This window comes from Salmo salar, chromosome ssa18 (genome assembly GCF_905237065.1).
Source record: "Salmo salar chromosome ssa18, Ssal_v3.1, whole genome shotgun sequence".
Classification (NCBI taxonomy): Eukaryota; Metazoa; Chordata; class Actinopteri; order Salmoniformes; family Salmonidae; genus Salmo; species Salmo salar.
The window spans coordinates 38,655,623-38,677,881 of NC_059459.1; the positions used below are offsets into that span (position 1 = coordinate 38,655,623).

The following is a 22,259-nucleotide window of genomic DNA, read 5'->3' on the forward strand; positions in this document are numbered from 1 at the left end:
CCTGGTAATCCGTCTGGCCCTGCGGACATGCAAATGTTGACCTGTCTAAAGGTCTTACTCACATTGGCTGCGGACAGCGTGATCACAGTCTTCCGGTACAGCTGGTGCTCTCATGCATGTTTCAGTGTTATTTGCCTCGAAGCGAGCATAGAAGTAGTTTATCTCATCCGGTAGGCTCGTGTCACTGGGCAGCTCTCAGCTGTGCTTCCCTTTGTAGTCTGTAATGGTTTGCAGGCCCTGCCACATCCGGTGAGCGCCACAGCCGGTGTAGTACAACTCGATCTTAGTCCTGTATTGGCGCTTTGTCTGTTTGATGGTTTATCGGAGGGCATAGTGGGATTTCTTATAAGCTTCCGGGTTAGAGTTCCGCTCCATGAAAGCGGCAGCTGTAGCCCTTAGCTCAGTGCGGATGCTGCCTGTAATCCATGGCTTCTGGTTGGGGTATGTACATACGGTCACTGTGGGGACTACATCATCGATGCTGTCACGGTTGTTATAAGGAGCAGGCCAAGATGCAGCGTTTTCGTAGTTCCGCATATTTATTAAAAGTGAAACTGAATGCAATACACTAATAACTTGAAAACAAACCATGACGCAGCGAGGACAACACACTACTCAAAAGACAACAACCCACAAACAACAATGAGAAAAAACCCTACTTAAATATAATCTCTTATCAGAGGCAATGAGGATCAGTTATTTTCCCTCTGGTTACACATTTAACATGCTGACAGAAATTTGGTAAACCTGACTTAAGTTTCCCTGCATTAAAGTCCCCGGCTACTATGGGTGCCGCCTCTGGGTGAGCGTTTTCTTGTTTACTTATGGCGGAATACAGCTCATTCAATGCTGTCTTAGTGCCAGCCTCTGACTGTGGTGGTATGTAAACAGCTACAAAGAATATAGATGGCCTTGCCGAAGTCCCCAACATTTTGTCACCAGAGTCATACTTTCTGTGGCACAGTCAAAATGCTTTCTATAGAATAAACTTCAGTCAGGATAGGCAACCGAAATTCATTGAAGTATGTGTTATATTAAAACAGAGGGAGTAAAATGTAGACAAGCAATAAAACATTTCAGAAGTACTAGTCAAATAAGACATGGGCGAGATGACGAATTTTGGCAAAGAGATTTATAGACAAATAAACTTAAAACAAATATCCAAACCGAAAACTGCAGACATTACTTGTGCCTCCCCCGCGATCAAACCGCCACACACACACAAAAAAAAAAGGAAATGCAGCTGTCAATGATCATGTTAGGCTGCCTTGAAGGACACAAATAAAACATGCTTTCTGCTACTAAGATCAGTGAAATGTGGGCTGACAACGTAGTGAAGAGCAGAATTCTCAACTAGCAAGCAAGTCGCAACAATGAAAAATTTAGTGTGTGCGCGTCCACGTGAAGGGGCGAATTCTGGCGGCGGCAGACTTTCAGCACAACAACAGCGGAGGCGTACGGACGAGCCGGCTGGGCGTAAAAACCTGACGATCCGGCTGAGGACTGACGTGGGATGGGCGCCTTCCGAGCCAACCGTGGTAAGAAACCTCTCGAGGCAGCTAGGGCGTGACAGCCCGGCGAGCTGGCTTACATCCCCGGTTCCATCGGTGGCGGGCCCCACGACGTCACCACCAACCGGAAAGCAAGCACTCCCCGATGCTTCGTTTGGTGGCTTCAACATTCTGTAAGGACCGACGCTGGAGATGAGAAGCAGATACGGGGAGTTGAACGTTTAATTGGAACAGACAGGTAACAGGACAGGAACAGCGTCAGCGCACGGGTATACAGTGACATACGAAGTGAATGCTGACGCGGGGAAAAGACAGACAGAGGGGAGGGAATGACAGAGGTGATTGAGTCCAGGTGAGTCCAATAATCGTGATGGCAGGTGTCCGTGATGATGGTGGCTGGAGTGCGTAATGCTGGGGAGCCTGGAGGGAAGAGCAGAAGCAGGCATGACATCCAGAGAAACCGAGACTGAAATAAAGTTTATATTCATGAAATTACTATAGGTGGAATTAAGATGACCCCAAAGGATTTTTTTAAAGTCCATATTGATACAGAAACATTAAACAATTATTCCTTTTTGTTAAGAACAAGTTGATTGACAAAGTCATGAAACATTGGAAGAATTGAATAAAGCACCTTTGGGCTATGATAAAAATGATGCCTGAAGGTAAACCTCTAGAGTGGGAGAGCAGTGGAGAATCACAAAGTAGGCTATATGGGAGATGTAGTTTTATAAATGTATTTATTTATTTTATTTCACCTTTATTTAACCAGGTAGGCAAAGTTGAGAACAAGTTCTCATTTACAATTGCGACTTGGCCAAGATAAAGCAAAGCAGTTCGACACATACAACAACACAGAGTTACACATGGAGTAAAACAAACATATAGTCAATAATATAGTAGAAAAATAAGTCTACATACAATGTGAGCAAATGAGGTGAGATAAGGGAGGTAAAGGCAAAAAAGCCCATGGTGGCAAAGTAAATACAATATAGCAAGTAAAACACTGGAATGGTAGATTTGTAGTAGAAGAAAGTGCAAAGTAGAAATATAAATAATGGGGTGCAAAGGAGCAAAATAAATAAATACAGTAGGGGAAGAGGTAGTTGTTTGGGCTAAATTATAGATGTAAGTAGTAGTAGATAGTTTTAAGGAGGTCAGTGGGAAGAAAATAGCCTACATGCCTACAGTATGCAATGTAACGGTATAATGTAACACATCCTTTAAAATATCAACACTGTGACACTGTGACTGTGACTGTCTCCCAAATGACTCCCTATTCCCTTTATAGTGCACTACTTTTGACCAGGGCCCATAGGGTTAGAGCATGTCCTGATGTAGGTTCCTGTTGTGTGTTGAGTCAGTCTGTGGTGGAAGAGATTAAGATAAAGAGATGTTGAAAGGGTGAGACTGTCTCAATGCAGGCCAGTCAGATCGTCTAAGAAAGGCAAGTTTCTGTGTGTGCAGACTACCAGCTATAATTAGGACTTCTATAGATGTCAGTCTTTATGTGTTGAAGCGAGAAAAGCCATCATACCGAGAGTACTAAGTTGGTTTAGGATATATTGTTATTCACCGATTCAAGTGATATATAGAATTGTATTCTCTTTGCACTGTATAGGCCTACTTCACAGTCTATGAGCACAGTATTACACCAGTTGAGATACACCGTGTTGAAGAGCTGCTGTTTCTGTCGGCCAAGCGGGACGTCTTTCTATGTGTTCTCAACCCTTGTTGTGTCTCTACTCTCTATCATCCAGGATGGATTAGACTAGAATAGAGTAGAATAGAAAACAGTAGAATAGAGTAGAATATAAAACAGTAGAGTAGAATATAAAACAGTAGAGTAGAATATAAAACAGTGGAGTAGAATAGAAAACAGTAGAGTTGAGTAGAATAGAAAACAGTAGAGTTGAGTAGAATAGAAAACAGTAGAATAGAGTAGAATAGAAAACAGTAGAATAGAATAGAAACAGTAGAATAGAGTAGAATAGAAAACAGTAGAGTAGAATAGAATAGCTTTATTTGATTTAAGGTTGGTGGTATTGTTTCTATACAGGATGGCTGTTATTGATGCAGTGCTGGATCGTCTGCTAGATGGACTCCTGTCTCTGGGTCGTCTCCTGTCTCCTCTCTACTCCCTCTTTGTTCTCCTCCAGCTCTCTGCTCTGGTTGTCCTCCTCCTCCTGTCCCTTCGTGTTGTCTGTCTGCTGTGGAGCCATGCTCAGTTTACCAGACGTCTCCAGTGCTTCAGTAAGCCCCCCACACAAAACTGGCTAATGGGACACCTGGGAGAGGTGAGAAAACATACTCTCTCTGTGTGTGTGTGTGTGTGTGTGTGTGTGTGTGTGTGTCTGTGTGTGTTTGTGTACACAGACTGAATTAATGGAGGGAATTGATAGGACATTAACCCCTACACTACAACCTACATGTTGAGCTGAAATAAATGGACATTGGTTAATAAATCTGATCCAATATTAATTTAAATGTATGTTGCTCCATGGAAAGGAACATTTTTTGGGGTGAATTCAGTGAATGTTTTAAGTCTCAGTGACCACCATTTTGTATTAGGCTAGTGAAGGCAACAGTGCTTTGTTCACAGAAAAAGGTTCTTCCTGTGGTTCAGAAGGGTAAGCTACAGTAAGTGTCCCTTCCACCACAAACACTCAACTAAAGTCTGTCTTTTACAACTCCAGTTGTCAGCACTGAATACTAAAGTCTGTCTTTAACAACTCCAGTTGTCAACACTGAAAACTAAAGTCTGTCTTTTACAACTCTAGTTGTCAACACTGAATACTAAAGTCTGTCTTTTACAACTCCAGTTGTCAACACTGAATACTAAAGTCTGTCTTTACAACTCTAGTCGTCCTGCCCTTTACAGTACAATACATCTCCTTGTAAAGTCTTTATTGGCAACTCATTGCACACCACTATCCCCCAGCCTGTGGTTATAAAGGAGTAGCTTTGTATCAGTCCTGCAGTTGTTTCAACAGTGTTTTTTGTGACACCCGTGACTGGATATTGCACATGGAAGTTTGGTTTCAGCAACAGTACAGCATGAAACATTACCTCCAAATGTCCCAATGCTAGAGGAACCTCCCCCCAGCCTCACTAATGTTGCCTTCACTGTAGGCCTTTCTTTGTTTCCCTCATCAAATAGATTTATCTTTATCTTTCATATATTAGAAACAAAAGTGTGTGTGTGTCTGCGTGTGTGTGTGTGTGTGTGTGTGTGTGTGTGTGTGTGTGTGTGTGTAGATGCGGAGCACGGAGGAGGGTCTGCAGGCGGTGGATCAGATGGTAAGAACCTACAGCCACTCCTGCTCCTGGTTCCTGGGCCCCTTCTACTCCCTGGTACGACTCTTCCACCCTGACTACATCAAGCCTCTGCTGCTGGCACCAGGTACATCAATCTTTCACTCCTGGGTCCTGTTCATTAGGCCACCAAACTGAAGAAAACCAACTGAAACCGGGATGGACTAACTGGAATTGTCCAATAGGAAGTGCTCATTTTCATTTCCCATTGCTAAATGTTTCAAAACATTTTTATTTGTGTACACTAATGAACAGTGTGCCCTGTATACAGAATACCACTTCATTTAGTCCATGGACCAGAGGGCCACATTTCACATATTTGTTCACTTTGAGGTGGCAAAGTCTAACAACGGATTTTCAGTAAGGTCCATGTCTGTGGGTAATATTTCGATATGAATAACACTGATCAGAGGTAGCTAAATGTAGCTATCACTACATTATATGTTATGAGCCCTTATGCAGTTAGTTAGGGGTCATAGACTGAGGGAATCTAGTTTTGTATTGTCAGGGAACAATCTTCTCATACTAACTCAGTTGATATTTTATTAACTTCATGATACAACACTATTTAAGGTATGAAACAGTTGGGATTGGTAATGACATGTCTATGGGGCCACCTTGGGGCTTCAAATGTCATACACACATTCATTTTGTGGTGCATGGAGACAGAACGGGCAGTGTAGGGGTGTGTTCTGCTACCACGTGACAAAGGTGTAAAGTACTTAAGTAAAAATACTTTCAAGTACTACTTAAGTGGTATCTTACAGATCACACCTTTCATGTTAGCATGCTGGGTATTAATATACAACAGAGTATTGTGGCAACTATAAAAACAACATGGTACCAGATCTGGATCTCTTCAACTTATTTCCATGACCAACTTCCCTAAAACAAAGATGTTGTTCTGCTATTTGAAACACTGTTATTTCAATGTTGAATCAGTCGATGTAAATCATTAGATACAACAGCCAAACATTGACCAATCCCATGGTTTTTAACATAACATTCATCCAATAGGAGTATCCATTGCTGTTTGATACAGTCATTTTCAACGAGCATGTGAACATTCCAACTTCTCTTTCACATTCTTTAATCAGCCTTCAAACATTTTAGACTCACATTCAACAAGATATATAAATGTGTGAAAACATTTTTTTTTGGAGAGGTTATATATTAATTTGATCAGGGAATTGTGGAGAACAATTGAATACCATCAAAGCTTTGTCACCCTAAAGTGGATAAATTTTTACACTGGCCCATAGACTAATAGACTGTCTGTCGTAGCCGCGACAAGATGTTTTGAGTAGGAGGGTGCTGATCGCTCCCATACACACACACGTCCTGCTCACCCAAGCTCCCATTAGGTCTTCAGACATGACTGCCTACAAAAACACACTGATGGGATACACAAACAAGACAAGCTACATTCCTTGCCAAATCACGACAGCCTTATCACAAATTCAAAATGTACTGATTTGATTATAGGAGGGAAATATGTGTTCTAATCACGAGCTCAAGTTTTGGAATAACAGATGCATCTCGTCTATTTTAGGCTTTTTTATGAACTGGTAGTGTGTCATTTAGAATAGGTTATAACCCCCCTAACTGCTCGTGTGTCATTTAGAATAGGTTATAACCCCCCTAACTGCTCGTGTGTCATTTAGAATAGGTTATAACCCCCCCTAACTGCTCGTGTGTCATTTAGAACAGGTTATAACCCCTCTAACTGCTAGTGTGTCATTTAGAATAGGTTATAACCACCCTAATGGCCAATGTGTCATTTAGAAAAGGTTATAACTCCCCTAACTGCTGGTATGTCATTTAGAACAGGTTATAACCCCCCTAACTGCTAGCGTGTCATTTAGAACAGGTCTCACTCACACCCTCTGCACCCATATTTCCTGTTGCCATGCTCTCTGCTTTTCTCCTTAGCCAGTAGACCTGCAGTGACTCTTTTTCTGAATCTCTTTCACCATTTGTCCATCCTTGCAGCTTCCATCACAGTCAAAGATGAGCTGTTCTATGGGTTCCTGAGACCATGGCTGGGTAAGTACAAAACATGAACACCTTTCATTTACTTTCCCCAGGACTATACAATACACTCTGAAATCAAATCCTCTCTCACAGTCACAGTAATATTTCCTATACCATATACAGTACTTTCAGATCCTCTGTCCTAGTGACAGTCACAGTAATATTTCCTATACCATATACAGTACTTTCAGATCCTCTGTCCTAGTGACAGTTACAGTAATATTTCCTATACCATATACAGTACTTTCAGATCCTCTGTCCTAGTGACAGTCACAGTAATATTTCCTATACCATATACAGTACTTTCAGATCCGCTGTCCTAGTGACAGTTACAGTAATATTTCCTATACCATATACAGTACTTTAGGATCCTCTATCCTAGTCAAAGTTACAATATATTCCTATACTATATACAGTACTTTCAGATTCTTTATCCTTGTCACAGTTACAGTAATATTTCCTATACTATATACAGTACTTTTAGATTCTCTATCCTGGTCACAGTTACAGTAATATTCTCATACAGGACAGAGTCTTCTCCTGAGTAACGGAGAGGACTGGTCTCGTCGTAGACGTCTACTCACTCCTGCATTCCACTTCGACATCCTCAAGAACTATGTGAAGATCTTCAACCACTCCTCTGACATCATGCATGTGAGTCTATGGAGCAACAGCAGCCATTACGTGGGTTCAACCACTCCTCCGACATCATGCATGTGAGTCTATGGAGCAACAGCAGCCATTACGTGGGTTCAACCACTCCTCCGACATCATGCATGTGAGTCTATGGAGCAACAGCAGCCATTACGTGGGTTCAACCACTCCTCCGACATCATGCATGTGAGTCTATGGAGCAACAGCAGCCATTACGTGGGTTCAACCACTCCTCCGACATCATGCATGTGAGTCTATGGAGCAACAGCAGCCATTACGTGGGTTCAACCACTCCTCCGACATCATGCATGTGAGTCTATGGAGCAACAGCAGCCATTACGTGGGTTCAACCACTCCTCCGACATCATGCATGTGAGTCTATGGAGCAACAGCAGCCATTACGTGGGTTCAACCACTCCTCCGACATCATGCATGTGAGTCTATGGAGCAACAGCAGCCATTACGTGGGTTCAACCACTCCTCTGACATCATGCATGTGAGTCTATGGAGCAACAGCAGCCACTACGTGGGTTCAACCACTCCTCTGACATCATGCATGTGAGTCTATGGAGCAACAGCAGCCATTACCTGGGTTCAACCACTCCTCTGACATCATGCATGTGAGTCTATGGAGCAACAGCAGCCATTACGTGGGTTCAACCACTCCTCCGACATCATGCATGTGAGTCTATGGAGCAACAGCTCCATAGGGGTTCAACCACTCCTCCAACATCATGCATGTGAGTCTATGAGTCTATGGAGCAACAGCAGCCATTACGTGGGTTCAACCACTCCTCCGACATCATGCATGTGAGTCTATGGAGCAACAGCAGCCATTACGTGGGTTCAACCACTCCTCCAACATCATGCATGTGAGTCTATGGAGCAACAGCAGCCATTACGTGGGTTCAACCACTCCTCCGACATCATGCATGTGAATCTATGGAGCAACAGCAGCCATTACGTGGGTTCAACCACTCCTCTGACATCATGCATGTGAGTCTATGGAGCAACAGCAGCCATTACGTGGGTTCAACCACTCCTCTGACATCATGCATGTGAGTCTATGGAGCAAAAGCAGCCATTACGTGGGTTCAACCACTCCTCTGACATCATGCATGTGAGTCTATGGAGCAACAGCAGCCATTACGTGGGTTCAACCACTCCTCTGACATCATGCATGTGAGTCTATGGAGCAACAGCAGCCATTACGTGGGTTCAACCACTCCTCCGACATCATGCATGTGAGTCTATGGAGCAACAGCAGCCATTACGTGGGTTCAACCACTCCTCCGACATCATGCATGTGAGTCTATGGAGCAACAGCAGCCATTTCGTGGGTTCATTTAAGTAGCAATCAACCAGTCAACTCATTTGGCCCGTAACATTAAATATGTTAGAGAAACAAGTAGTATAGTTTACAAATTCTTTTTTTTGCAGCAGCAGCTTCTCTGTTTTTAAACTGCCCTCTGTAAGTATTGTGATAGTGAAGCATTTTTACTTATTTTGGCTCTATACTTGAAAACTTTGGATCCATATCGGGTGAAGCGTTTAGAAATGACATCAGTTTTTGTACATAGTCCTCCCATTTTAGTGGAGCAAACTAGTAAAAAGTGAAGTAATTGGTCCCATATTCATAGTACGCAATGACTACATCAAGTTTGTGACTCAAAACATTTGTTGGATGCATTTGCTTTTTGTTTTGGTTGTGTTTCAGATTATTTTGTGCCCAATAGAAATTAATGGTAAATAATATATTGTGTCATTTTGTGGTCACTTTTGTTGTAAATAAGAATAGAACATGTTTCTAAACACTTCTACATGAATGTGGATGCTACCATGATGATGGATAATCCTGAATGAATCGTGAATAATAATGAGTGAGAAAGTTACAAATGCTCAAATATCATACCCCCCAAGAAATGCTAACCTCCCCTGTTATTGTAATGGTGAGAGGTTAGCATGTCTTGGAGGTATGATATAAAATGCTAACCTCCCCTGTTATTGTAATGGTGAGAGGTTAGCATGTCTTGGAGGTATGACATAAAATGCTAACCTCCCCTGTTATTGTAATGGTGAGAGGTTAGCATGTCTTGGAGGTATGATATAAAATGCTAACCTCCCCTGTTATTGTAATGGTGAGAGGTTAGCATGTCTTGGAGGTATGATATAAAATGCTAACCTCCCCTGTTATTGTAATGGTGAGAGGTTAGCATGTCTTGGAGGTATGATATAAAATGCTAACCTCCCCTGTTATTGTAATGGTGAGAGGTTAGCATGTCTTGGAGGTATGATATAAAATGCTAACCTCTCACCATTACAATAACAGGGGAGGTTAGCATTTTAAATCATACCTCCAAGACATGCTAACCTCTCACCATTACAATAACAGGGGAGGTTAGCATTTTATATCATACCTCCAAGACATGCTAACCTCTCACCATTACAAAATAGAGTTAGGAAAATATTTACTAAATAAACTAAAGTTTAAACAAGAAAAAATAAACAAGAAAAAGTTACACAATAAAATAACAATAATGAGGCTATATACAGGGGATACCAGAACAGAGCCAATCTGCGGTGGTACAGGTTGATACAAGTAGGTAGGGGTAAAGTGACTATGCATAGATAATGAAAAGCGAGTAGCAGCAGTGTACATACAAAGGGGGGTGGGGTGTCAACGCAAATAGTCCGGGAGGCCATTTGATTAATTGTTCAGGAGTCTTATGGCTTGAGGGTAGAAGATGTTAAGGAGCCTTTTGGACCTAGACATGGTGCTCCGGTACCACTTGCCGTGTGGTAGCAGACAGAACAGTCTATGACTTGGATGACTGGAGTCTTTGAAAATGTTTAGGGCCTTCCTCTGACACAACGTGGTTTATAGGTCCTGGATGGCAGGAAGCTTGGCCCCAGTGATGTACTGGGCCGTTTGCACTACCCTCTGTTGCGCCTTATGGTCCGATCCCGAGCAGTTTCCATACCAGGCGGTGATGCAACCGGTCAGGATGCTCTCGATGGTGCAGCTGTATAACTTTTTGAGGATCCAGGGACCCATGCCAGATCTTTTCAGTCTCCTGAGGGGGAAGAGGTTTTGTCGTGCCCTCTTCACGACTGTCTTGGTGTGTTTGGACCATGTTAGTTTGTTGGTGATGTGGACATCAAGGAACTTGAAACTCTCGACCTGCTCCACTGCAGCCCCATTGATGTGAATGGTGGCGTGTTTGGCCCTCCTTTTCCTGTAGTCCATAATCATCTCCTTTGTCTTGATCACGTGGAGGGAGAGGTTGTTGTCCTGGCACCACACTGACAGGTCTCTGACCTCCTCCCTATAAGCTGCCTCATCATTGTCGGTGATCAGGCCTACCACTGTTGTCATCTGCAAACTTAATGATGGTGTTGGAGTCATGCTAGGCCACACAGCCATGGGTGAACAGGGAGTACAGGAGGGGACTAAGCACGCACAACTAAGGGGCCCCTGTGTTGAGGATCAGTGTGGTGGATGTGTCTTACCACCTGCGGGGGCGGCCTGTCAGGAAGTCCAGGATCCAGTTGCAGAGGGAGGTGTTTAGTCCCAGGATCCTTAGCTTAGTGATGAGCTTTGTGGGCACTATGGTGTTCCGTTTGTCCAGGTGTGAAAGGGCAGTGTGGAGTGCCATTGAGATTGCATCATCTGTGGATATGTTGGGGGTGGTATGCGAATTAGTGGGTCTAGGGTTTCCGGGATGATGGTGTTGATGTGAGCCATGACCAGCCTTTCAAAGCACTATCATTGTGAGTGCTACGGGGCGGATGTCATTTAGGCAGGTTACCTTCGCTTTCTTGGGCACAGGGACTATAACACAGGGACTATGGGTATGATATTTGTACATCTGTAACTTTCTCACTCATCAATATTCATGATTCATTCAGGATAATATGCTGGGTGGTTTGAGCCCTGAATTTTGATTGGCTAAAAGCCATGGTATATCAGACCGTACACCACAGGTATGTCAAAACATTTAGCATTACTGCTCTAATTACGTTGGTAACCAGTTTATAAGAATATACCATATTTCTAAACACTTCTACATGAATGTGGATACTACCATGATGATTATTTATTAAGCAATAAGGCACCTCGGTGGTTTGTGATAGTTAAGAACAGCCCTTAGCTGTGGTATATTGACCGTATACGACACCTCTTCAGGCCTTATTGCTTAATTATCCATCATCATGGTAGCGTCCACATTCATGTAGAAGTGTTTAGAAACATGTTCTATTCTATTTACAATAAAAGTGACTCCAAAATGACATAATACATTATTTACCATTCATTTCTATTGGACACAAAATGATCTGAAACACAACCAAGTCACAAGCTTAATGTAATCATTGCGTGCTCTGAATATGGGACCAAATACTAAACATTTTACTGCTTTAATACCTTTGTTCCCCTTAACATGGAGGAACTATGTAAAAAAACTGCTGTAATTTCTAAACGGTTCATCCAATGCAGTGAAGTAGGCAACAAAAATTTCACCCAGAGTTAGTTGGACTAATCATGGACATAACCTGTTTTAGCATGTACATTGCCGTTGAGGGATTCCACCATTTTAAAGAAGTCAACTTGGTGGGGATTCCTATAGGTTCTAAGTGATCAGCCAAATATCAGAGCATTGTCGCCTGGTTGCATTGTTTGTAAATGGCTTTAAGCTATATCACTGCCATCTAGTGGCCACAATAAATGAATGACAAAAGATATGATTCAGGACTCCAGCACTGCAGGTTGCTGTAAATCACCAATATTAGCTTTTTAGCTTTATGCTTTTTAAAAACACTAAGAAAATAGACTACTTCAAAATGGAGATAGTGACGCTGCCCGTGCTGAGACTGTCACTGACACCTTAATGGGACAGATACAAAGATGACTCCTCTAACTAACTCTATGGTCTCTCCCCTGTTGGTTGGCGTCAGTTTAAGTGGCGCCGCCTGGTGGCCGAGGGAGAGAGCCGCCAGGACATGTTCAGTCACATCAGCCTGATGACTCTGGACAGTCTGCTCAGATGTACCTTCAGCTACAACAGCAACTGCCAGGAGTGAGTAGTCTATGTTTAATATGACTGATACAGAAGCAGTGAGTAACCTTCTACCTCTGTTACTGACTGAGACAAGAGCCCAGTAACCTTCTACCTCTGTTACTGACTGAGACAAGAGCCCAGTAACCTTCTATCTCTGTTACTGACTGAGACAAGAGCCCAGTAACCTTCACCTCTGTTACTGACTGAGACAAGAGCCCAGTAACCTTCTACCTCTGTTACTGACTAGACAAGAGCCCAGTAACCTTCTACCTCTGTTACTGACTGAGACAAGAGCCCAGTAACCTTCTACCTCTGTTACTGACTGAGACAAGAGCCCAGTAACCTTCTACCTCTGTTACTGACTGAGACAAGAGCCCAGTAACCTTCTACCTCTGTTACTGACTGAGACAAGAGCCCAGTAACCTTCTACCTCTGTTACTGACTGAGACAAGATCCCATCTCACTCCACTTCTATTCTATAAGATCAGAGTTGCCATACAGGCTGTAATATAAGGCTATCATATACGTGATATTTACTGTACTGTGGAAGGGCGACCTCAAGTGACCTCAAGGACACATTATTTACATGTGTTGTGTGTTGTATGTTGCAGCATTTTGGCCAGTCTCTCTTAGCAGGGCACATTAATGTGTTTCATCTATTGGTTTATACAGCTCATCCTCAAATACAACTGTTTAGTACAGCAGAACACCTCTTTCACTCCCCTCTACCCTCCTCCTCTATCTAACTCTGTCTCCATACTCTCCTCTACCCTCCTCCTCTATCTAACTCTAACTCTGTCTCCATACTCCCCTCTACCCTCCTCCTCTATCTAACTCTAACTCTGTCTCCATACTCTCCTCTACCCTCCTCCTCTATCTAACTCTGTCTCCATACTCTCCTCTACCCTCCTCCTCTATCTAACTCTAACTCTGTCTCCATACTCTCCTCTACCCTCCTCCTCTATCTAACTCTGTCTCCATACTCTCCTCTACCCTCCTCCTCTATCTAACTCTGTCTCCATACTCTCCTCTACCCTCCTCCTCTATCTAACTCTAGTCTCCATACTCTCCTCTACCCTCCTCTCTATCTAACTCTAACTCTGTCTCCATACTCCCCTCTACCCTCCTCCTCCTATCTAACTCTGTCTCCATACTCTCCTCTACCCTCCTCCTCTATCTAACTCTGTCTCCATACTCCCCTCTACCCTCCTCCTCTATCTAACTCTAACTCTGTCTCCATACTCTCCTCTACCCTCCTCCTCTATCTAACTCTAACTCTGTCTCCATACTCCCCTCTACCCTCCTCCTCTATCTAACTCTAACTCTGTCTCCATACTCTCCTCTATCTAACTCTAACTCTGTCTCCATACTCTCCTCTACCCTCCTCCTCTATCTAACTCTAACTCTGTCTCCATACTCCCCTCTACCCTCCTCCTCTATCTAACTCTAACTCTGTCTCCATACTCCCCTCTACCCTCCTCCTCTATCTAACTCTGTCTCCATACTCTCCTCTACCCTCCTCCTCTATCTAAGTCTCTCTGTCTCCATACTCCCCTCTACCCTCCTCCTCCTCTATCTAACTCTGTCTCCATACTCCCCTCTACCCTCCTCCTCTATCTAACTCTGTCTGATGGCTCCTTTCCTTTCGTCCAGGAGTTCCAGTGAGTACATAGCAGCCATTTTTGAGCTGAGCACCTTGGTGATAGAGCGGAGAGGACGTATCCTGCATCACTGGGACTGGCTGTACTGGATGTCCCCAGAGGGACAGCGCTTCAAACAGGCCTGCAATGTAGTACACAGGTAGGAATTGGCTGAAGATTTCCCTGAAATTCCTTTTGGAAGATACCTGGAAGCTGTAAATCCAAGATTCCCCCAAACAGGATTTCTGGAATACTTGGGAATTTTCAGAAAGTAACTCAAATTCTACAACCCTATACACAGGTTCACCAGGACTGTTGTCCAGGAGCGCAGAGCACAGCTTCTCCACCAGGGGGAGCCAGAGAGCCACACTGACACCACAGGGGGGGAGGAGAAGAGGAAAAGAGTAGCAGACTTCATTGATTTGTTACTGCTGTCAAAGGATGAGGAGGGCCATGGTCTCACAGATGAGGAGATAAAAGCAGAGGCAGACACTTTCATGTTTGGAGGTGATCCTCGAGTGTTTAGATCCACCCTATCCTTTACTACATTTACCCTGGCAGTATATCCTATCATAAACTACTGTATTTACCCTGGTAGTATATCCTGGCAGTATATCCTGTCATAAACTACTGTATTTACCCTGGCAGTATATCCCATCATAAACTACTGTATTTACCCTGGCAGTATATCCTGGCATAAACTACTGTATTTACCCTGGCAGTATATCCTATCATAAACTACTGTATTTACCCTGGCAGAATATCCTATCATAAACTACTGTATTTACCCTGGCAGTATATACTACTATAAACTACTGTATTTACCCTGGCAGTATATCCCGTCATAAACTACTGTATTTACCCTGGCAGTATATCCTGTCATAAACTACTGTATTTACCCTGGCAGTATATCCTGTCATAAACTACTGTATTTACCCTGGCAGTATATCCTACCATAAACTACTGTATTTACCCTGGCAGTATATCCTACCATAAACTACTGTATTTACCCTGGCAGTATATCCCACCATAAACTACTGTATTTACCCTGGCAGTATATCCTGTCATAAACTACTGTATTTACCCTGGCAGTATATCCCACCATAAACTACTGTATTTACCCTGGCAGTATATCCTACCATAAACTACTGTATTTACCCTGGCAGTATATCCTACCATAAACTACTGTATTTACCCTGGCAGTATATCCTACCATAAACTACTGTATTTATCCTGGCAGTATATCCTACCATAAACTACTGTATTTACCCTGGCAGTATATCCTACCATAAACTACTGTATTTACCCTGGCAGTATATCCTACCATAAACTACTGTCTACACCCTGGCAGTATATCCTATCATAAACCACTTTATTTGAGACTTTATTCTCTCTCAGGTCATGACACCACGGCCAGCGGGATCAGCTGGGTTCTGTATAACCTGTCTCAGCATCAGGACTACCAGGACCGCTGTAGAGCCGAGGTCAACGACCTGCTACAAGACCGAGAGACAGAGGACTTAGACTGGTCAGCACCTTCGTCCGTCCGTCTGTCCGTCTGTCAGTCTGTCTGCTTGCCTGTCTGTCTTTGTTTCTGTCAGGGGGACGGGTCATACCACAGGGTGAGGGGAGGGGGACGGGTCATACCACAGGGTGAGGGGAGAGGGACGGGTCATACCACAGGGTGAGGGGAGGGGGACGGGTCATACCACAGGGTGAGGAGAGGGGGACGGGTCATACCACAGGGTGAGGGGAGGGGGACGGGTCATACCACAGGGTGAGGTCAGGGGGACGGGTCATACCACAGGGTGAGGGGAAGGGGACGGGTCATACCACAGGGTGAGGTCAGGGGGACGGGTCATACCACAGGGTGAGGGGAGGGGGACGGGTCATACCACAGGGTGAGGGGAGGGGGACGGGTCATACCACAGGGTGAGGGGAGGGGGACGGGTCATATCACAGGGTGAGGGGAGGGGGACGGGTCATACCACAGGGTGAGGGGAGGGGGGACGGGTCATACCACAGGGTGAGGGGAGGGGGACGGGTCATACCACAGGGTGAGGGGAGGGGGGACGGGTCATACCACAGGGTGAGGGGAAGGGGACGGGTCATACCACAGGGTGAGGAGAGGGGGACGGGTCATACCACAGGGTGAGGGGAGGGGGACGGGTCATACCACAGGGTGAGGTCAGGGGGACGGGTCATACCACAGGGTGAGGGGAAGGGGACGGGTCATACCACAGGGTGAGGTCAGGGGACGGGTCATACCACAGGGTGAGGGGAGGGGGACGGGTCATACCACAGGGTGAGGGGAGGGGGACGGGTCATACCACAGGGTGAGGGGAGGGGGACGGGTCATATCACAGGGTGAGGGGAGGGGGACGGGTCATACCACAGGGTGAGGGGAGGGGGACGGGTCATACCACAGGGTGAGGGGAGGGGGGACGGGTCATACCACAGGGTGAGGGGAGGGGGACGGGTCATACCACAGGGTGAGGGGAGGGGGGACGGGTCATACCACAGGGTGAGGGGAGGGGGACGGGTCATACCACAGGGTGAGGGGAGGGGAACGGGTCATACCACAGGGTAAGGGGAGGGGGACGGGTCATACCACAGGGTGAGGGGAGGGGAACGGGTCATACCACAGGGTGAGGGGAGGGGGACGGGTCATACCACAGGGTGAGGGGAGGGGAATGGGTCATACCACAGGTTTTTCTCAAATAGGTCACATTTGTAATAATGTAAAGTTCCATCCTCTCTTCATCTCAAAAAGGCAGGAATGTGTTCTCATCGGTCTAGGTCTTTCCAGGAGATGATACAAGGAGAAGATACCACTTCAATAAGAGGAGTCTGGGATCTCTGTAGGCCAAGACTCCCAAAACAGACCAGTCCTTTCTGTATGTGTGAATGATCCATAAAAGAGTGACTGGTGTGTTGTGTTTCTGCAGGGAGGACTTGAGCAGCCTCCCCTTCACCACCATGTGTATCAAAGAGTCTCTGAGACTGCACTCCCCCGTGTCTGCTGTCACCAGACAATATACTAAGGACATCACGGTGCCAGGGGGACGGGTCATACCACAGGGTGAGGGGAGGGGGACGGGTCATACCACAGGGTGAGGGGAGGGGGACGGGTCATACCACAGGGTGAGGGGAGGGGGACGGGTCATACCACAGGGTGAGGGGAGGAGGACGGGTCATACCACAGGGTGAGGGAAGGGGATGGGTCATACCACAGGGTGAGGGGAGGGGGACGGGTCATACCACAGGGTGAGCGGAGGGGGATGGGTCATACCACAGGGTGAGGGGAGGGGGATGGGTCATACCACAGGGTGAGGGGAGGGGGACGGGTCATACCACAGGGTGAGGGGGAAGGGTCATACCACAGGGTGAGGGGAGGGGGACGGGTCATACCACAGGGTGAGGGGGGACGGGTCATACCACAGGGTGAGGGGAGGGGGACGGGTCATACCACAGGGTGAGGTCAGGGGGACTGGTCAGACCACAGGGTGTATTTGGGTATATTTGCATATTTGAATACATTAACATAAAGGGGAGGGACAGGGCTACAACCACCAACAAATTGCTCTGACCACCCTACCTGCTCTGTCTACCCTACCTGCTCTGTCATCCCTACCTGCTCTGTCCACCCTACCTGCTCTGTCTACCCTACCTGCTCTGTCCACCCTACCTGCTCTGTCTACCCTACCTGCTCTGTCTTCCCTACCTGCTCCGTCTACCCTACCTGCTCTGTCTACCCCACCTGCTCCGTCTACCCCACCTGCTCCGTCTACCCCACCTGCTCCGTCTACCCCACCTGCTCTCTTCCCTACCTGCTCTGTCTACCCCACCTGCTCCGTCTACCCCACCTGCTCCGTCTACCCCACCTGCTCCGTCTACCCCACCTGCTCCGTCTACCCCAGCTGCTCCGTCAACCCTACCTGCTCCGTCTACCCCACCTGCTCCGTCTACCCCACCTGCTCCGTCTACCCCACCTGCTCCGTCTACCCCACCTGCTCCGTCTACCCCAGCTGCTCCGTCAACCCTACCTGCTCCGTCTACCCCACCTGCTCCGTCTACCCCACCTGCTCCGTCTACCCCACCTGCTCCGTCTACCCCACCTGCTCCGTCTACCCTATCTGAATAGCAACGTAAACACAGGAAATAGCTGAGGAAGACAGATCCTCAGGTAGGCGGAGCATGTGCATTGCTAATACTAATGTCTAATGTCTCTTTCCACCTCAGGTAGCATCTGTCTGGTGAGCATCTATGGGACCCATCACAACCCTGAGATCTGGCCTGACCCAGATGTTAGTACAGTTTTCCATCTACACTCAGGGCTCTGACTAGCTCCTTATATTCTGTCACAGTGATGCTGACAGGCTCACTTTAGTCTGATGGCATTTCACTCTTCTTCTCTCCAGGTCTACAACCCCATGCGCTTTGACCCTGAGAACTCAAAGGACCGTTCATCCCATGCCTTCATACCCTTCTCTTCAGGACCTAGGTATGGTTTCTAATTTACATTATCTTTATACACATTATCATCACAGCCCAGGCATAACATAGCCTAATGTTTAGAACCTGTTCCCTGATCCGTTTGTGCTGACATGACAATACAAACAGATCCGGAGACCAGGCTATGATGATACAGTATTAACCGTCATCGATCATTCTGTGCTATAGGAACTGTATAGGTCAGAAGTTTGCCATGGCGGAGCTGCGTGTGGTGGTGGCGCTGACCTTGAGGAGGTTCCGTTTGACCCCTGGGGGGGTGGAGGTGAGGAGGCTACCCCAGCTGGTGCTCAGGGCCGAGGGGGGGCTGTGGCTGACGCTGGAGACCCTGGACACCCCCCAGGACTAACCCCTGACCTCCATGTCTCCTCTATGGATCAGACATAGAGAAACTGTTTATGATTTTACTGTATAAACATACACTGAGTATACGAAACGTTAAGAACACCTTAAAACTGTAAAATACATAGGCCTAAAGCCGACAAATAAAACAGTGAAATATCCTGATGAAAATGCAGGTTCTCATGAATCTCTCTACTCAGCCTCCCTTTCTATCTGTCTAGACTTGAGCTATGACTCAACGTTATCAGGGCAGAGAAACCACATACATGCTCATTGCTCTCTCAGATGGACCGGTACTTGTTGTTTCTCACACGTGTATCAGGTTGTGAACTCTGAAAACAACGTTTCCACTCCGGGAAGGAGAACGGTAAATGACTGTAATACATGCATTAACAGAAATGAATGGAACCAAATGACAGGATGAACGGTACATCTACTATACCTACTGGTTACATATATAATGGAGAATTGAACAAAACAAACAATCGAAGAGCAAACAATTCACAACAATGAAAGTGCAAGAATTGTCAGGAGACAGCAGGGAGAACATTCTGGAGAGAGACCCCCATATTTTCGCCACACACCCCTCCCCTTCTTGTTGCAACGTTTTAAATTAGTCTCCAGACACATTATTTAAACACATTTTAGATGTTTTTCACTGACAGCCACAACTCAATAATCAACCAGGCCTAATGCCATGCGCGCTGCTCAAATTGCTGGTTTCCCAAATAGGAATAGCTATTTAATATTTAAGAACACATTTTTATTTTCAATGACAGCCTACCTAGGAACATTGGGTTAAACTGCCTTGTTCAGGGGCCGAACAACAGATTTTTACCTTGTCAGTTACGGGGATTTGATCTAGCAACTTTTCAGTTACTGGCCAAACACTCTAACCACTAGGCTACCTGCTGGTTACTGGCCCAACCCTCTAACCACTAGGCTACCTGCTGGTTACTGGCCCAATGCTCTAACCACTAGGCTACCTGCTGGTTACTGGTTACTGGTCCAACGCTCTAACCACTAGGCTACCTGCTGGTTACTGGCCCAACGCTCTAACCACTAGGCTACCTGCTGGTTACTGGTCCAACGCTCTAACCACTAGGCTACCTGCTGGTTACTGGCCCAACGCTCTAACCACTAGGCTACCTGCCGCTTATGATGCTAAGTTAAGCTCTCTGGTAAAGTATTTTGAATTATTTTATTTAGACAGGAGTAATTCTATAATGTTGGCAAAACATAAATTACTTTAGCGGAAGCCAGCATCTGAACAGTGCACTGTGCACCAACTAACTTTCCTTTCTAATTCGCAAGTGGCTGAAACCAGAGAATAAATATATATATAATGACGAGATGCTGATGTCTCTGTCCTAACAATGTGAGTTGTCCCAAAGGCGGGAATGCAGGCTACAAGCTTAGGTCTACATATCATACCCATAGAAATGCATTGGGTTAATTCAGGATATATTTTGGCGAGAGTGAGCCCTCTCGCTTCGCCTAATCCTCTATGCTGAAACTAGCGAGAGAAACAGCGCCCCTCTGTTTCCTTAGGGGGAGACCATGTATCTGATGCTATCTGTCAGGAAAAAGTACTACATGCCATACTCCTTTTGTCCAGACAGCATCACGTACCGAGACAGATGGACGCTTTTTCGCTCGCTCGAATGCTTTATCTGAGATTGATGCGTCTTTTTGTCGGCGCGCGTCTTGGTCAAATAAATGGTCAATATTTCTATATTTTATTTGGACGGGCAAGGAGGTAGGTAGGGCGGGCCAGCCCCCCCTAGGTCCTGCCCATAATGCCTACCCTGTTAGAGGTGCACCGGTTTGTGTCAAGAACTGCAACGCTGCTGGGGTTCTCATGCTCAACAGTTTCCTGTGTGTATCAAGAATGGTCCACCACCCAAAGGACATCCAGCCAATTTGAGAACAACTGAGGGAAGCATAGGGTGGTACTGTAGGTAGCCTAGTGCTTAAGAGCGTTGGGCCAGTAACTGAAAGGTCACTGGTTTGAATCCCCTAGGAGACTAGGGGAACAAATCTGTCGAGGCACTTAACTCAAGTCGCTCTGGATAAGAGTGTCTGCAAAAGTGTAAAATGGGCCAGCATCCCTGTGGAACCCTTTCGACACTTTGTAGAGTCCATGCCCTGACAATTTGATGCTGTTCTGAGGGCAAAAGGGTGCAACTCAATATCAGGATGGTGTTCCTAATGTTTTGTCCGCTCAGTGTACGTCAGCTGAAACATGTATTAGAACATAAATAAATATAGAAACATTTCAATGAACAGTGAATGTAGGTCGGCCTACTGAATGTATTAGAACATAAATTAAGTACTTTTCATCTGAATTGTTCATGTGATTTTTTTAAGCTATTTTCTTGCAGTGTGAGCGCATTGTTATTTTGAGATTGAATAAACATAGCCTTGATGAGTACTGTGCTAGCATGTGAACCAGAAGCCTCTGCTCTGATCTTTTTTTGTACTCTTTTTTAATAAGAGATTTCCCTCGAATAAGTTGTTGAATATATCAGGTATTTGCCAGTGTTACATGATTCAGTTACAGTGTCATTGGCAGTTTACAAGGGGAAGCTTGGGTAGAGATTTGTTGCAGAGCACATATCTAAACCCAAACACTCTCATCAACACAGTGGTGGATACTGGGGAGGCACGTAGCCTAGTGGTTAGAGTGTTGGGCCAGTTACCGAAAGGTTGCTGGTTTGAATCCCAGAGCTGACAAGGTAAAAATCTGTCCTTCTGCCCCTGAACAAGGCAGTTAACCCACTGTTCCCTGCTAGGCCATCATTGTAAAACAATAAGTTGTTCTTAACTGACTTGCCTAGTAAAATAAAGGTTAAATAAAAAATATAATAAATTAAAACCTGCTCCAGAGCGCTCAGGATCTCAGACTGGGGTGAAGGTTCACCTTCCAACAAAACAACGGCCCTGAGCACACAGACAAGACAACACAGGAGTGACTTCGGGACAAGTCTCTGAATGTCCTTGAGTGGCCCAGCCAGAGCCCAGCCAGAGCCCGGACTTGAATCTGATTGAACATCTCTGGAGAGACCTGAAAATAGCAACACTCCCCATCCAACTTGAGAGGATCTGCAGAGAAGAATGGGAGAAACTCCCCAAAAACTGCCAAGCTTGTAGCGTCATACCCAAGGAGACTCGAGGCTGTAATCTCTGCCAAA

The 22,259-nt window shown here is 45.6% G+C and overlaps 1 protein-coding gene across 3 annotated transcripts; it reads left to right on the plus strand.

Moving 5' to 3' along the window:
- Positions 1–1,437: 1,437 nt before the first annotated feature.
- LOC106577419 (cytochrome P450 4F3) lies at positions 1,438–21,516 on the plus strand. Of its 3 annotated transcripts, none has more exons than XM_045701102.1 (13): positions 1,438–1,863; positions 3,571–3,808; positions 4,770–4,914; positions 6,819–6,872; positions 7,387–7,514; positions 12,468–12,589; positions 14,225–14,371; positions 14,513–14,718; positions 15,610–15,739; positions 17,160–17,293; positions 18,454–18,518; positions 18,633–18,715; positions 18,895–21,516. In XM_045701102.1, the coding sequence occupies exons 1-13, from the start codon at positions 1,841–1,843 to the stop codon at positions 19,070–19,072; spliced, it is 1,653 nt and encodes a 550-aa protein (XP_045557058.1). In that variant the 5' UTR covers positions 1,438–1,840; the 3' UTR covers positions 19,073–21,516. The 3 variants fall into 3 exon arrangements, with proteins under 3 accessions (XP_045557058.1, XP_045557060.1, XP_045557059.1); XM_045701104.1 differs by having other exon boundaries at positions 1,439–1,749; XM_045701103.1 differs by lacking the exon at positions 1,438–1,863 and adding an exon at positions 2,819–2,958.
- The last annotated feature ends 743 nt before the right edge of the window (positions 21,517–22,259 follow it).

Coding starts and splice junctions, on each gene's coding strand:
- LOC106577419 (XM_045701102.1), top strand. CDS start 1,841: ATGACAGAGGTGATTGAGTCCAG. Junction 3,809..4,769: donor TAATGGGACACCTGGGAGAG/GTGAGAAAACAT, acceptor GTGTGTGTGTAG/ATGCGGAGCACGGAGGAGGG. Junction 14,372..14,512: donor GCCTGCAATGTAGTACACAG/GTAGGAATTGGC, acceptor CCCTATACACAG/GTTCACCAGGACTGTTGTCC.